Source organism: Pipra filicauda, unplaced genomic scaffold, assembly GCF_003945595.2.
Source record: "Pipra filicauda isolate LSUMZ 115617 unplaced genomic scaffold, ASM394559v2 scaffold41_size5083284_pilon, whole genome shotgun sequence".
Taxonomy (NCBI): Eukaryota; Metazoa; Chordata; class Aves; order Passeriformes; family Pipridae; genus Pipra; species Pipra filicauda.
This window is the reverse complement of record NW_024104554.1, coordinates 4,937,651-4,955,388: the sequence shown is the minus strand read 5'-3', so window position 1 is coordinate 4,955,388 and position 17,738 is coordinate 4,937,651. Positions and strand designations below refer to the sequence as shown.

The window sequence follows — 17,738 nt, the reverse complement described above, 5'->3', positions numbered from 1 at the left end:
CTAAATTATTCTGTCATACTTTAACTTCATGCTGCATTACCTTGCAAGAGCTGAAATTTTAGTTTCCAATATTTTTTCTAGCAGTTGTCCTTGAAAGTACACCTACATAAGGTAAGTACACTGACTGAACACACATATATCTCACGGGAGTTATAAATTTTTCAATGCATTGTAGGGGGAAGAGTTCTAGCTATGGATTTTGGTCCCAGGGAAAATTACAGGTATCAGACTCCCATAATTGCCTAAAAGAACAACAAGAGATCATGCATTATCATAAGGAAGTATAAATTACCACTATGATTGCCTTGAAAGGAAGATTGTAAACTCAGATCAGTAAAAACTAACTCACACCATCGTTCTGATGACAGGAATATCAAACCTTTAATTTCGATATCGAAATAAAAGGTTTTGACTACTCTTAATGTGAACCTTTCAGAAAACGCACCTCCTGGAAAACTTATGAAGATCAAATTTCCTCCTTGCTTCAGGAGGAAAACAAACATGAAAAGACAGCATTTCCTGCAAGACAGCAATGCCATGTTTCTCTCACTGTATAACTGAACACTATTGAGCACCATTCCTCTCAAGAGCTCCAAATATTTTTGAACTACAACGCACACAGCCTTATCACCATTTTTCCATAGATATTACAGAACTGTGATCCAAAATATGTGGAAACACTCATGGTCATCTCTGCCTATTATGCCTTCCCTCAATGGTTTTCATTAATGAGTGTTCACATTCACAAAAAAAAAAAAAAAAGGAAACAAGAAAATTGAACCTTGTGATTTTTTTCCCTCTGATCTCATGTGAGGTTTTCATTTGCAGAAGGTAAATTATGAAGAAGACATTATGATGTCTTTCTTTACAGAGACCTTTCTAAAAAATCAAGACTTTTTTTTTTATTTCCAAATGAATCTTTTTGACCAGAAAGTAATACTTAGTCTACAAAGGAATGCATACAGTTGTACTGTATGTACTGTATACTGTAATTTTCTTCATTGTAGCTGGTATTGTGCTCTATTTTGGATTTGTGACCAAAACAATGTTGATAACACAGAAATGTAATCTTTATTGCTGAGCAGTGCTTGCATAGAGTTAAGGCCTTTTCTGCTCCTCATCCCACCAAACCAGCAAGCAGGCTGGGGGCACAAAAGAAACTGGGAGAGGACACAGCCAGAGAAATTCCCTACCACGTGGCATTGTGCTCAGTATATAAAGATGGGGGAAGAAGAAGGAAGGGGGGGGTGGTTCAGAGTGATGGTGTTTGTCTTCCCAAGTCACTGTTACATGTGATGAAGCCCTGATTTCCTGGGGATGGCTGAACACCTGTCTGCCTATAGGAACTGGTGAATGAATTCCTTGTTAGGCTTTGCTTGTGCGTGGCTCAAACCATGAGTTTTCTCACTTTTACCCTTCCAGTTCTCTCTCCCATCCAAACTGGGGGGAAGAGAGTGAGTGGCTACATGCGGCTGAGCTGCCAGCTGGGGTTAAACCACAACAAAAGTAAACAAAAATGGCCAAGGATGTTTTAGTCACCCAGCAAAGGGAGAGAGGATTCCCATCATTATCACCTCACAAGAAAAGACAGCATTTTGTCAGGAATGACTTTCAAAACATCTTCTTTAACAAAATTACCTTTTTCTCCTGGAGGTCCAACTCTGCCTGGACGACCTGGAGCACCTTTCTCCCCCTTTTCTCCAGCCTCCCCTGTTGATACAAAAGGAAACAAAAAGAAGAATCATATTAAACCAGGACTATTTTCTGTTAGCAGCAGTGACAAGAGTGCCATTCTCTCCAGTGAAAAAATAAAAGCAGATGCAATCTGATTTAACAGCCTTACTTGATGCACAGAGAACAGAATTTTCTTCAGTTGGAGTAAATATAGACAAACCCTAAGTCAATACATTGCTGAAGTCTCATACAACAAGTCTATTTTTGTGGATGTTACTTGTATCATCAACCTACAAAACAGCACCATTCATTTAAGTAGAATCTTCAGAATTAGGCCCCAGCTTAGCACATAAACTTCTGGGTCTGTGTTCACCAAACACTTTTTGAGTCTCTGCTATGGACATGCTTAAGTCTCAAGTGCAAATGGCTTAGCTATAATCTCATTTTTTTTTAGAAAATGCCATTCATCAGACCTATAAAAAGGCATTGCTACATCCATCATTTAAAGGATCATTTCTAAGCATGAAAGAGTAACTCCCTACCCCATATCCTCAGTGTATACTGTGCCTTATAACCTCTGAGGAATGAACCACTATGCAGTGTACTGACATGCACGTGGCTCATGGCGCATCATTATAGTCTCCATATTTAAACATCGGTTTTTGTAAATGTTTTCCTTCCTGGTTCCTTTCATTGAAAATTTGAGGATGCTTAGCTCCTCTTGCCCCCTACCATTGTAGTTTGCCATTGACTTAAAATTTCTTTCACAAACAGAAGTTTAAAGAATGATTTACACAGCCACCTTGACAAAAAAAGATTTATACGAAGGAAAAGAAAGTTCTATGGCTCCCATAGAAATTAAGATGCCGGTATCTAAAACCCAGAGCCAGCACGGCACCCATGATGCCTCACCACTGCATTTCTGTAGAGGAGAGTTATTAATTGCTCTCCAGGAAGCTGAGGGGAGCACCACAGCAGGAAAGTCAAAGGTTATCATGCACCCCACAAGCTCTGCTCCCTGGCATAGCTGGCAGCTATGGTTCAGAGAGGGGCCAGAAAGATGGCATGCCACAACATGGCACGTTTCAAATACACAGCCTCCAGCTCTCTTTCTGTCTCTCTCCTTATTGTAGACCTAGATGGCTGTGAACTGAACTTGGTCCTCCGTCTGTTATATTTTCATTCTTCAGGCTGTCAGCAGGCTCCAGACCATCTTCCCTGCCTTCAGACATGCAAAAATAGGCCATTCTCTGACCTTAATGAGGACAAACTTCACATAATCCCCAGTGAATAATATTGTTAGTATGAAACAGGATATAATTTGGCACATTTGGGAACGTCACATTTTTATTATCAGGTAACCAATAGGCTTTGTATGATTGCCTTTCAGCCCTCAGGGCTGGTTATGAGTTCTTTGCTTCCCAAAGATAAATCCTGACAATGACTTTTCTCTGCTCTCTGGAGGCTGAGAGCAGGCTATTACAGCCTATTGCTTTACACGTTCTTCAGAGTGAAAGCTGTGCATTAGGGATCAATAAAATAGATCACTCTTGCTTCAGGCCATTACACTTGCCTGCATTTATTCCTATAATAAGATGGTACCACGTTCCTTAGTGTGGGTGTTTTAGAAACTTTCTCTGGGAGGAGATTACCCCATTACAGGCCCAGCTAGAGACCACTCTGCACTTTTTTGTTATGTTTTAAGGAGCAAGACCTTGGCCAAGAGGAACTGATCAGTGGTCCAGCTCAGCTTTGTCACATTTAAGTCCCTATTTTTGCTGTATGTATCCTGGGCACTGTGCAAGCTGAGGAAGCAAAGCCTGTGCAGGTGCCATGGGCAAAACCCCAGTTTTCTGTTAAGGAATTTCAATCAATTTAATATCTCACCAATTAACAATAACTTTAACTTTTGATTCATACATTAGAGAAAGACACCTCTGTACCTCCTTTCTGGTCTCCAGCCTCTTCTGGTCTACAACCAAGTCGCTTCAGAGCAAAAGGTTGGGATCTGTGCATCACAGTCCCTACCCAATTGCTCTGTTGTGGCCTTTTCTGCCAGACACAGTCCCTTTGCAGTCATATCTCCTGCTCAATCTCCTCTCCATCGCTTTCTGGATGTCTCTTTGCTTCAGCCCCACTGCGTAAAACAGTACCTTCTTCATCAGCACAGTGCAGCTGAGACAGGGTGAGATGTGCTTAGCAGTGCTCCACAGTGCTGAGAAAGAAATTTAGCCCTGCCACCAAACTGAGCTGCAGTAGGATCACAGCAATCAGGCACAGCCTTGACACTACTACAGTCTTCTTCTTCCATCATCTCTGGGAAAGATCTTTCCTAATTCAGGTGATATATCTTACCATTGCTGTTTATTTGCCCTCTTTTGTGGATTCTTTGGGACAGGATTTGTCTATGCTTATGTTCATATCCTGATTCTCTTAAGCTGTATCATCTATGCGGAATGAAAATAGCACACCAAATATTATTAACTATGTGAGCTATTAAGCATTCTTGGCTGGTGATAACTTTCTTCCATTACTCATATTCCCTGGGTGAGTAGATGCATCATGTGTGGGTGTAAAATACTGTTGGTTTTATTTATCTATCATCAACTTTTTTATGTATTGAATGTCATTCAGACTATTAAGACAATTACTGCTTTAGATTCTAAAAGGGAGACAAAACAAGGTAACAAACTGAGAATTTAAGCATTCAAGGATTGTTCCATGTTATTTTTTTTTCTCCACAATAGTAGTAACCTCAATTTCATGGATCTATCAAGAGGAACTGGACCTAAGGAGGAATATGAGTGAGCTATGTAGCAAGGCTTCATCATCCATCCCCTTTTCACACACAACACGCTTTTCCCATTATTAATATTGTCAGCTTTCTAAAACATGGTTCAGTCTGCTGTCTGCCTTCTCAGAGCCATGGTTTTTCCGTTCCTCATTTCATCTTACTCCTTTATACTACCGAGTTTATAAAAAAAAAAAAAAAAACAACGCACGAATAAAAAACAAACCTAGTCCCTAAGACCTGAACTGCTGACCTTAAACTCATTTGTGCTTTTTCTAGTCTTGATGTCTTTACTGGTTTTCTTCATCATCCATTTCCACCTCCATTCTCATCTCATGCCCCTTCTGATTCTCTCTTTTTTTCTGTGGGCTCTTAATTGGTTTTGTGTCTTTTTTTTTTTTTTTTCCGAGTTTCCAGTCTTTTCATTTGGTCTCATTCTTTCTGCTCTTCTGGTTTTTAGTTTGTTTAGGGTTTTTTTCCCCTGTATCTCTTCCTGCTCTTCTAAAATTCTCTGTGCTTTTGGATACTTTTCCCTGACGACTTTCTCCTTCACCACCCCATTTGGGCTCCACTTTCTGCACCACTTCAGCTTCTATCTTCTGCCATTCTCATATCCCATGGTCTCCCTAATTTCTTCCATTTCTTCCCTGTACCTATTTTTCCCAAATCCTGACAGTGTCATGCCCAGCAGCAGTATGGTGCTCTGTTCCCCCACCATTGGAGATGTTGCTGGCACTCCAGCTGAGGAGGAGATGGCGCAGATCTAAAAGCTGCAGTGAACAAATCCCACTGCATGGGAGCTGAAATTTGGGCACATAGCCAACATCTGCTCAGTTTAAAGGAAGCCTTGGCCACCAAAATGGGTTGGAGTTGTGCCAGTGGGGGACAGCATTGTCACTTCTCTCAGCCAGTCCCTCTGACAGCGTAGCTGGAGCATTGAGAGCTTTTGGGGGATTTCACATTAACTAGGGCTGTATCAGGCCATTTTGTGCTTCACTGAATTTGTACATCAATCTCTCTCAATTTTGCAAGGCTTACATCTCATGAAATGGAGTGAAATCATTAACATATGATGGTTTTCAGGCCTATTTCTGCTTTCCAGGTTCAGAATTGCCTTTTGCCAAAGGGTTAGGGTCCTGCACTGTTTATACACTTTAAAAACCTCTGCTGTGTATAATAATAATAATAATGATCCTTGCACTAAAATGATAATCATAGATGTTAATTTTGACTGATTACACAAATAAGGAAACTAAGGCAAAGAGGTCACAAAACTTGTCCAAGCCTGTCAACTTCTTTGAAATGAAAAGTCATTTCAAAGCTTCAGTCCCCAGTGCTGTGGAGTCTGACCCTTCAACTGATCTCTCATGTAATTTTGGACAACATATATTTAACTAGCTTGTGTTCTCCACTGTAGTCACATTAACAGCACTATCTTGTGCCTTTTCCACAGTAAACATATTAAACAAATTACTCAAGTCTTAATCAAACCTCAGAATTGAGGATATAGTGTTGTCCTTTGTAAGTAGGACATCTGCAGAAGGTCTAAATACTATTAAGACTTCAAAAGTCACTTATTGAAGTAAATAGAAAAAAATAGCTTTTGGTTGAGTTCAGGCATCCAAAACTGCATCTATAATAATAAGCAAAACAACAATAAATAATAATGAATAAACAAAGGGCTTTTTTATTCCTAAAGCCAAATTGGCCAAGCAGAACCCTCACCCTACAGCCCAATTCTCTTGCTTCAAGCACAGGGCAGCAATACACAAATGGGGCAATGTCTAGAGAGGGCAGTTTACACTACAGCCAAATCTATGGCCAGGCTGTGCTCAAAATTTAACTACATGAAAAACTGCAGAACAGAAGTGAGCCTTCTCTTACCAATCAGGTAACCAGAACAGACAGTGCCTGCAGCTCATACTATGTTCCTCAGGCAACTGGTTTGTACTAGAAAAGATTAATAGCATTGCTCCTGATTAGGTGAGTTTTGTGATAATACAAGGTAAAATTACAAGAAGAAAATGGAAGGTTCATTGCATGGTTCTTAAACAATGCTTTTTTGATATATTGTTAAGGATAAACTAGTAGGATTTATGGGGTTTTTTTCCTTAGTTAACAAGTACTTTCCCACATTCATAGGTGCTAAATTCCAATAGAAATACTATAGCCTTCACAAGGGAAATTACTGTTATTGACTAAACAGGGCTGGAATTTCACACTGTAATGGATGCTGTTGCTTTAAAATGCTAATTCTTCCCACTGGTTGATTTCTTATGTAAGGTATATTTTTGCTATGAAAAGATCAATAACTTATTACACCATCTTCTTTGGGCAATAGTTTAGGGGTATATTTTATAAAAATGTTGTCTTTTTCCATAAAAATTATAGAAATGCCAAAAACCTAACTACTGTTTTCTTTCTTCTAAAAAGTATTAGAGCTTTTAAAAATCAAGAGAATACAAACAAAATACTAGAAAACACTAAATACTTCACATTACATTGCAACACGGAAATTAAAACCTCTGCAGGTATAATAAAGTAGGGCCTGATTTTGCAGTCTTTGGCTGTGTACCACTGTTGAGTATAAACCCAGAGAGAGCAACCAGGTAGTGTATCAGAGGAACAAGCACTGCTGATCAGGAGTAAATTTGGGAGATTCGTATGCATTCTCTGAACCATGTTTATTTTAACAGATTTAATTTCACCTTATGGACCTTAAAACTCCATTTTTAAGGAGGCTACAAATGGAACAAATAAGAGGGCAACTGAAAGGTACCTTCTTTGTCTCTGTTAGAAACTGTCAGTGGTGCAAATGAGCCTGTTAGAAGAAAAAGATTAATATTTGAATAATGGAGAAGGCTTTCACATTACCTTTGAGGCCTGGAACAAGAATCTGAACAGAGCAGGACTCCTCTGCAATGTGTTGAGGATATCCAGACCTTAGTAGTGACAGGAAGGCAAGGCTAATTAGAGTCACCAAGAAAACCAGATCTCTCTTCATAATGAGCACTTACAGGTCACTGACTCCTAAACAAAAGAATGAGTAAACAGTTATAAGAATTCCAAAGACTCTCAACAGTTTCTGAACACATGCAGCATCCTTCTACTAACACAACGTATTTTTGCATGCCACAATCCACACAGCATGAGAAGAACACATGCAGCTCCTCCAAGCAGTTTGTGTGTTCCTCAGACACACATGCAACTTGCAGCAGCACATTTAGCAGTTTGTTTTGCCATTAGATTGGGTGAGATAAAGCTCAGAAGAAATTTAGTTAACAAGGAGATTAAGCAATGCTAATAATGGACAATTGTATGTTTGGGTTTCTCATTAGAGACAGGGATCTAGAAAGGTGAACGGAAAAAATACAGTATATGGGTTTAGAATCATAGAATTGTTTAGACCAGAAAAGACCTCTACGATCATCAAGTCCAGCCATTAATCAGCAATGCCAAGTCCACTACTAAACCATATCCTTAAGTGCCACATGTACATATCTTTGAAATATGTCCAGGCGTGGTGGCTCAACCACTTCCCTGGGCAGCCTGTCCCAATGGCTGACAACCTTTCCACAAAGAAATTTTTCCTAATATCCGATTTAAGCCTCCCCTGGCACAACTTGAGGCCATTTCCTCTCATCCTATTGTTTGTTATTTGGGAGAAAAGACCATCCCCCACCCTACTACAAACTCCTTTCAGGTAGTTGTAGAGAGCCATAAGGTCTCCCTTGAGCCTCCTTTTCTTCCGTCTAAACGATCCCAGCTCCCTCAGCTGTTTCTCACAGGACTTTGTGCTCAGACCCTTCACCAGCTCCATTGTCCTTTTCTGGACACCCTCCAGCATCTCAATGGTTTTCTTGTAGTGAGAGGTCCAAAACTGAACCCAGGATTTGAGGTGTGGCAAGTACAGGGATACAATCACTGCACTGGTCCTGCTGGCCACACTATTGCTGATACAAGCCAGGATGCCATTGGCCTTCCTGGCCACCTGGCCTTGCACTAAAAGATGTTAGTACTAAGTTCCCACTTAGAAAGAGTGGATACCGCTCTAAAGAGGCAAGTCAGTAGAAGATGAGACCTACTTCAATGCCTGAAACTTCACTTCCCATCTACCTGAGCACTGGAATTATGCCCAGTAAATTGTCTGATGCAGTAGCCCTCATGTAAGTCATTGAGAGTGGAAAGCAGGTAATATTTCACTGTATCATGCAATGAAGTTACATCAGAGTCTTCAATAACTCCTGAAGAGAATCACCTTTGAAACATCCCCTTGTCTAAGCCTACAAGTGAATGGATTGCCTGAAATTAGGCTGTGAAGAGATGTCTCAGAAAATAACAGCACAGAAATGGAGTTTGTGTGAAAGGACCATCAAAAGACAGTAGTTAGGGGGTCTGTAGAAATACTTTCATAAAAGTGTTATTTATGTACTTCTGGTATGTTTTTCCAGTCCTTCTTTCACCAAAACTCTGTATTACACAAATAAGCTGAAAGTCATATCAGGGTTTCAAGAGGAAGTACCTGTATATCATCTTTTATAGCTACAATACAGACATGTGCATTTTATATCTAGAGTTATATTACTCTCCTCTCCCTGAATCTCTTCAAAAATAAGTCAAGTAAGATTAGGTACAGGTATGGGACCAGTACATGGGTCTGTATGACTTAACATATTTGGGGTCTAGGACGGTGGAACTGTTAATTTTGGGATGATCTAAAGGTATTAAACAGCATAACAGATATCTTAGCAGCAAGACCATGTAGATGACTTTGAAGTTGCAGGAATAAATTGTTCCTCTGAATTACTGTCTAGTTTGTACTTCCATTATCTCCTAGGAGACTGTAGAAAGGGGGTCTGATGGGAGCAGATTTTGTCTCCCTTCTCATGTGGGAGGGTATGGCATGAGTCCCGGGTCAAGTTGTTCTGCCTCACAACACCCTTGCTACACCATCTGAAGCTACACCCACCCACACTGCAGAGAAGGGGGACTCCACAATACACCCCTAAGCTCTCACTGATCATCCAGATCTGGGGCAAAGACTTGTGAGCTCCTTTTGACCCAATTCTTTTCCCCATCTTTCCTTCCAAAGGAGAGAGAGCTGCAGCTAAAGGCCCATGCTTTAAAGAGGTGGTGTCTATGCTTGGACCTGGGAAGAGCTCTAAGGTCAAGAGATCTCAATACAGTCATAATCCAGTGAGCTACAGTGGGGCAGGAAATGCTAGGGAAAATCTCGGGTGCTGGGTAATCCTCCCATGGGGCAAGGGAGGAACACAGAAATCTGGAGATTTCCACAACACACCATGTGCTCCTCTAACGGGCCAGGCATGAACTGCTTCATAGACAAGCTTTGTCAATCTAAAAAAATATCCAGAAGACTGTGGAACTGCTGTTCATATATTTAGGCCATGATAAGTTTTGTCACAATTGCAGCAATATCACTCAAGGTTTCTCAAGAGTGCAGGCAAAATTTACTTTTGTCACCCAATCATGAGGAACCAGAGGTAGAGGAGAGGGCATACCTTAAAATCAGGCATGGTCCATTAGAGTGGATCCAGAGGAGGGTCACAAATATGATCAGAGAAATGGCACCTCTCCTATGAAGATAGGCTGTTCAGCCTGGAGAGGAGAATGCTCTTGGGAGACCTCATTGTGGCCTTCCAGTACTTAAAATGGTCTTATGAAAAAAAGAAGGAGAGTGACTTTTTACACAAGCAGACAGCGATAGGACAAAGGAGAATGGCTTTAAACTGAAAGAGGAGAGATTTAGATTAAATGCTAGGAAGAAATCCTTTACTGTGAGGGTGGTGAGGCACTGGAACAGGTTGCCCACAGAAGTTGTGGATGCCCCATCCCTGGAAGTGTTCCGAGGCCAGGTTGCATGGAGCCCTGAACAACCAGGTCTAGTGGAGGATGTCTCTGCCCATGGCAGGGGGATTGGAATTGGAAGATCTTTAAGGTCCCTTCCAACCCAAGCCTTTCTATGATTCTATGATAAAGGTGAACACATAGAACAGCAATAGCTGGGGAGGAAAGGGAAAAGTAATGGAAATTTGGATGCCATGGAGAAGGAGCAACCAGGTCAGCTCCTCAAGGCTCTGACAGACAAAACCAGCAGGAAAATATTTGCTGTGTTGCTGTCCTCTGCTGTTCTGAGGCTGGCCCTCTCTTGCCTATGCACAGGGCCAGCCAGAATTACTAGAAATCAAGTCAGGCTGCTGGCCACTTTACAGCTATTTTCTAAGGTTATACAAATTATTTGAACACAGTCTTGATATAGTTTTGAAGTATCAACCTCTGTGAGAGCACTTTCCTCCAAAATACTTTCATGTGCATACTAAAATTACTTTACATACATTAAGCTCAAATCTGGCTACATCTCCCCAGGAGAAGACTCCTAATCCCAGAGTACAAGGCACTGCATCTTGGTGTATCTTGCAGCCTAGAGAAGCTCACTGTATCCACCGTGGACAGTCCTACCTCTTTTTCCTGTCTGTGATTCACAACCATCAGCAAGTAAAAGAGAGAGCAACAAAAAATAGCCAGTAAAAAAGGTTGAGGAGAAGGGTGTTTCTCCAGACCTTCAAAGGTTTCTAAGGCCAGTCTTGGCATTTGAATAGTTAGCGCTGGTTGACTAGAAAGTGAGGGAGTCCATAGCAGGAACAGCCTTTGTAATGCCAAGCTAGGGACCAGTGCTCCCTATAGGGAAACCAGTGAGTTGTGGTTGCAACAGCCAGCCAGGAGGATATGCCAGAGACTCATGCCTGGAAGGTTCTTCCAGACACTTGAATGTAGGTGTTTAACCCTCAGCAGCAGCCACCCTTGAGAGAAAAGATTTGTGGGCTGAGCAAACAGAGGATGTGGGTCCTACCTGCCTCAGCCTGCAGGTCCCACCCCACAGCCCAGAAGAGCACCTGGTCACCAGCATGCAGGACATCCTAGGAAGGGCATCCCACCTTTTTCTTGTAGCAGGGGCACTTCAGGATTCAGAAGATCACACAGAGAGGCTTTCAAGCCAAGTGGTTCAGATACACAGCTGAAAGCCTGGAAACTAGGCAGTTTCAGCATGAGCACCCAGCAGACTGGTGATAAGGTTTCTTGACAGACAGGCTGGAGAGCAGAATTAAACAGCCTGAGATGGAAGAAGGAATTGAAATTAGGAGGGTGCTCCAGTCTCTGCATCAGTGAATAAAAGGCAGCAGCATCTCCTCTGTCTGCATTTTATCAGGATTTAGATGTATTCAGACTCCAATTGAAAGATCAAAGACTCCAGGTATGTTAAATATTAATCTGCCTTTGCAAACTCCTACACAGCTCAGAGATGAGACAGACATTGAGAAGTAGAGAACTGTCAAGGCTGCTTGTTAGCTCTGCTCAGCAGCCAGATATGAAGGATTTTCTGGGGAAAACAAAACCTCCAATGAAGCTTCAGCATATTCCCCACTACCTGCTGCTGGGCTTACAAGCCTCAGTGACAGAGGAGATACGCCTCACCCTATTTTGTGTTAGGTCAGCTCACAGAGAAAACAGACTTGTTCTAGAAAAATGAGCTTCTTTAGTGTCAGTCAGGTCACAACACCCAGATCTGTACAAATGCTCAGGGAAATTACCTTGGTCTGAGAAGAGCCACTAACAGAAGAAATCTCTGAAGAGGTTGCAGATTAAATACTTTATAGAGTCTGCATCTGCAGTAAAGGGACACATTAGTAGCAGAAATAAAACCAAAAGCACTTTGGATATCACTTTCTCCACCTTTTCCTGCTTTCAAAAGAAATCTCTCCTGCAGCTAAAATTGCCTCATATGATTGAAATAAGAGTTTGATATCCAGGTATATGCCACAGCAGCATCTTTCATTTTAAAATCGTCAAAAATTCCTTGCCTTTCCGACCTACCTTCAAGTCCTTTCAGACCCAGATTCATAAAGGCGTTTAGAAAACCAAGCCCCACTGAAAGTGGTCCTTAGAAAAAGGTACCAGCCTGTTTTTTCAAATGCTGTCTTGGTCTCAGTATTTGGAGTATCTTCAGCATCAGTAAAACCAATGCCAGAGAGAAACCTAGAGATGTTCAGCATTTATAAAAGTATGAATGTTTTGTCACTGTCTAAGCAGGGGTCAGAAGTTTAATTTGCATCACTTATAACAGCGGCCATTAAATCAGTGTAAGCTGAAAGCACTGAAAAACAAAATTAGAAGAGGAGGAAAAGGCAGCATTAACTTAAAAAAAAAAGATAGTAAAATGCCTCTATTTCCATTAGGAACAAAAACATATCAATGCAAACAGCACAACAATTTCCAAACAACTTTTGAGACCTGTCAGCTTTAGGAAATCTACCTCACTTGACAAGAGAGAAGAGGCTTTACAAGCCGAGCTTCAAGTGACAAGTCCTTGAGAGACCATCGGAGAATCCCCAAGGCCCCACAGGCTTGCTCAAAGCTGCTGCAGGACTGGCCAGGCCAGCTGGCCTCTAGCACTCCTTGAGCTCCCACACTTCCTCCCCAACACTGGATCGAAAACTTGGAGATCACTTCAGCCAGCAAATGCCTCATGCATGGAGTTCCTGTATCTGCCAGTGGCTGCTCCACAAGGGTCAGCAGCTTGTTACATTTTGGATTTAGAATCAACAACACAGATGATCTGCCCAGTTGAAACCAAATGGCTGAAAAACGCAGAAGGTGGCTTGCATTAGTGCTCAGCCAGCCAACAGTTATGGAGTAACTCTAATCCTCTGTATAATCCTATGGGATCTTTGAGTTGCTTTTATTTCACTATTACTGAGTTATTTTCATTCTTATTATGATTTTTTGTTGTTATTTTTAAAACTATACTTTATTCTCAGGTATCTGAGCTGAATTATCTTTATTGTGAATTAAGTATGTTCCTAGTACAGACACACACATAAATCTGCAGAGCCACAGCCACATTTGGTGACTTTCCCAAGCAGGTTTGAGTCAGCACTACAGACATAGCAATAACTTTCAAGGGTTTTCACTCCCCTGACTTTTCAAGCCCTCATCATTCATGTCCCGACACCTCCCAGAACAATCGGGCAGCTTGTCTGTCCTCAAGCACCGTGGCAGGCCCTAAGCCACATTCTAGCAGATGCAACACATGCCCACAAAATCACACCAGTGAAATCACAGCAGGTTGTGGCACAGACCTCATGCTATTTCAAACATTTTGAACAGATGATTTAAATTAAATTAAGTCCCAGGATAAAAGGGTACCACCAGCACTCAGCACAGACTAGGGATAGGTTTCTGGGGGAAGAGGTGAGAGGCAGAAGGGACAAGCCTCCAGTGCTGTTCACACAAGCTGCTTTTCACCCCTTGGCCCAAGGGCTGCAGATCCTTCCCTGGGGAAGATGCCTCTCACACTAGAGATGAAACTTGTGTCACTGACCTCTTCTTTCTCCATTACAGCCTTGCTGATCATCCTAACCTACCGATGTTTTGTGTAGCTATGCTCTTACTTTATCTAAGCGTTTTCTCATTTGTCCTCCCAGCTCCCTTGTGCGTTACCTTGGGTAATCAAGAGTTCACCACTTAGCTAGACTATAAAAATCAGAATCAGTTACAAAGCTGTTTAAACAATGATCATTATCGTAACATTGCAATGCTCTCAAGTTAAATTCTACATGTTGATTTAAAGGTTGAAGCAATGGACTTGAAAGACTGAAAAAAAATCCCTAAATATTAATACTGTAGAATTGCAAAAAAGAGGACCATAACTGCTGCAGTTACCAAGTCTCTGTGAAATCTATGGAGCATGGAGTAGTATAAAGCAGAGATATAACACGTTTCAGGTCCTGATGATGCTGAAGAGCAGCGTTTGTTGCAGAGGACAAAAGAGCGAGTCTAGCATTACCTAAAAACCTCACTGATAGAAAGTCTTTGGTTACTCCCCAAAGTACACTTAATTCTGGCACAATAGAGCCATTTCCTCAGCCAATATTTATGAGGTATAAGGGACTATTAGTTCTGCCTGTACAATGTAGATGCCTTTGACATATGTAGGAATAGTAGTCTCACTTTTCATCAAGAAGAATGTTTGTAAAAACTGGGACAAATTTTTCCTGATGTTGTTCTGCTGAAGTCAATGAATTCATGTTAGAATTAACTTACTGTAATCTGTGTTAAAAATATAAAATCAGGGCTTCAGGGTAAGATCAAAATAATGCCAGAAGGGGGGCAAGTATGTTTTCAAAACCTTTAACTAGAGGGAGATGGGACCCAGGTGCCAAATCTTTCACAATAGCTCTCTATGGCTTTTCAGTCAGTAGAAAATAATGCTCAAGTAGAATTTTATCTTTATGTAAAATGTTGGCCAGATACAACTAAAGAGAATTTCTCCTGCAATGTTTTAATCAAAGTCCCTACTAGATTACAAGATCTCTGCTGTTTGCAGCTATATTTTACAAAAACAGGTTGCAGTTTTGGATGTCATCCTTAATATATGGCAGATCAAATTTTCAGTATTCTTTACCTCCCCAAAATGCCAAAAAAAAAAAAAAAAAAAAAAACCACAAAAAACCCCCACAAAAACACCACAGAAACAAAAACACCACCAACAAAAAACTTACCAGGGTTCAAATGTAGGTGTCAGTTCTTCTAAAACCTGTGTCTAAACCATCTCAGTTCATCCCTGTTCCCATAAAGCATTTACATGAGTACCTGATGCTATCCCCACACACAGTTTTATTTCTGTAGGAAATAAAACACCAAGGATTCACCATGAAACAGTGAATAATGTGGAGAATGTTGCAGCGTACTTTTATTTACATGAATATATATATATTATGCACGTATGCATTTGTAACTTTATTTATGAAGCTTTAAGGCATTGCTTTTCTTCCCTTCTCATCCACAGAGGCTTAGGACTGGTTGCAGAAGTTGGGATATTTGTGCAGTATTTAAGTGGTTAATGCCCATTCAAGCAACTTATGCTTTCCAACACATTATCACTCTCCAGGTGCTTGGAAGTTTTCCTAGGGGGGCCTGACAGTTGTTTTCTTGAGGGCACTGGACAGGCTCAAAAGGCAAACTCAGCATGGGGAGGGTGGTCCCAGTCCTGCAGCTACATTTTTGGAGGTGTAGAGAACAGGCAGAAAGGACTATCAAGGCCCCATCTGATCATCCCAGCCATGGCAGCAGTGGCACCTGCCTTTTGCACAACAGAAATGCCACTCAAGTATTGATCCAAAAAGTGTGAAGTACCAGCTATGGAACATCCTTAACTTAAAGGATTTGAACCCACAGCTCCAGTTCCCCAGGAGAGTAATTGCTAATATTGGGTGGACACAGTGAAATTAGAATGCGCTCAGGCATGCCACATTAAAGGATGGAAGGAAGCAGGGAAGAAGCCTGATGATGAAGCCAGCTCAAGCTTAGTGTGGTAGGACACTAGATTAAAAAGGGGGAAAATTAGTGTTCTCCCTTCCCTGCTTTCTGTTTTCATGTCCCACAACAGACTCATGTATAAACACAGGGGCAGATCAGGAATGCCCAGACAGAAGACAAAATCTAAGCAAAGCAGTTTATGAGGCTAGAGGAAGAGAAAGACAAGATAGGAGACTTAGAATGTAGATCGCTAGTTGGAAAAACACAAAGCAAAAGTGAAAAACCAGAGGTCTGACAGAGAAAGGACAGATGACCAACGGTACCATCCCAGAGGGCAAGTGGACAGGAAAAATGTTTGCTTTTGGTTGCCACAGCATCCTACTGAGGAGAAGAAACACAGAGCAGAAACAGCTTTTGTCCCCCCTTTCTCACACATTAGATAAGTGACAGCTATTTTTAAAGGAGGTTCTAAAAATAATGGGAAGCTGCCTAAGAATAAAGACTGTTGCCCAGTTCCTCCCAATGCTGCAAGTATGACACCTCAAAAAGTGAACCACAAGACAGAGCACAGCTGGCATTAGCAGATGCCTATTTATCAGAACAATTTTGTTTAGATACAGACCTCAAGCTGAGACTAGTTATAAACAGACCCTTGGGTGGGATTTATCTGTTCAGGCTTAGGTGGTCAGTCTGAGAAAATCATCCTGAGCTCCCTGTATTACCAAGTCAGAGAAAGGCACCTTGGCACGTGGATTCATTTCATCCCAATGCAGGATAGATAATTGACTCTGGAGGTACCTACTCATCGCCCAGTACGACTATCTCAGCCTTGTAGGTAGGTGAGGAGTGTCCTACCATCACTAATTACCTAAGTCAATCTACGGGTGGGCTAACAGCAACCTGGCTTCCTACGGCAGTCACATACTACCCTCCCCTTCTCTGTACTGTCACCAACTGCCAGCTGATCCCATCATGAGCTAGCACAGGCAGTAAGCTATTCTTCTTTCTGTAATGTTGTTTTTCTGTTGATTTAGATTCTTGGTTCCTGGTGAGGGTAAAATGGCCATCATTCCTGCAAAAATTATGCCAGGCAAGGAAAGAAATGCCCTTGGCAGCAGCTGAGATGGCCTTCAGTGTGTTGCTAAACTGTGCCCTCGCATGCCAGAAGCATACAGAAAGCAGAAAGATGCATAAGTGAAAGAATACAAAGGACTAAATTCACCAGAAAAAAAAAGTCCAGCACATAATTAGAGTGGGAACATTTTAAAAGGAGGAGAGATATGGCAAAATACCAGGCTGCAATGGAAAATAATATCCAGCAAAAGATACAGACCATAGGAAGTAGAACGACATCAGGCATTTTGCAATAGCATGCAAGCCACTAAGAGTCATGGAAATGATCCAAGGGCGTTATCCTCAAATGACAAGTACATACTTCTTGGAATTATATCCTCAATATAACAAAACGCCATGGTACATAAGCATGCATGATCAAAATCTGGCATTTGAACTGGGGCAGTATCAATGCAATTTCAACAAAAGGTTCTTTTTGTTCTCAGGCTGGGAGATGAAATAACACTCTATATGTGATCCTATGCTGAAACTTTCCTAAAGGTTTTCAAAGGCAAGTCCTGCCTGATCAACCCAGTGGCCTTCTATGGTGGAGTGACTACATCAGTGGACAAGGGAAGTGCTACAGATGCCATTTATCTGGACTTCTGTAAAGTCTTTGGCACAGTCCCCCACATCATTCTTCTCTCTAAACTGGAGAGAGATGAATTCGATGAGTGGACTGTTAGACGGATAAGAAACTGATTGGATGGTTGCATCCAGAGGGTTGTGGTCAATGGCTCAGCGTCCCAATGGACATCAGTGACAAGTGGTGTCACTCAGGGGTCTGTGTTGGGACCAGTTTTATTTAATATCTTCTTCAATG

General features: G+C 41.5%; 1 protein-coding gene across 6 annotated transcripts in view; it reads right to left on the bottom strand.

The window, feature by feature from the left end:
- Positions 1-17,738, bottom strand: part of COLEC11 (collectin subfamily member 11) — a 43,714-nt gene that overhangs the window by 11,107 nt on the left and 14,869 nt on the right. For 2 of the 6 annotated variants that reach the window (XM_039385569.1, XM_039385572.1), the window contains exons 2-5: positions 15,046-15,166; positions 11,422-12,150; positions 7,340-7,495; positions 1,639-1,710 (exon numbers count right to left, since the gene is read on the bottom strand). In XM_039385569.1, coding sequence (XP_039241503.1) covers positions 1,639-1,710; positions 7,340-7,469 — 202 coding nt within the window. In that variant the 5' untranslated portion in view covers positions 7,470-7,495; positions 11,422-12,150; positions 15,046-15,166. Of the gene's footprint in view, positions 1-1,638; positions 1,711-7,339; positions 7,496-9,987; positions 10,122-11,421; positions 14,936-15,045; positions 15,167-17,738 lie in introns of those variants that run through there. The other 4 variants (XM_039385570.1, XM_027726068.2, XM_039385571.1 and 1 more) reach the window with 4 other exon arrangements.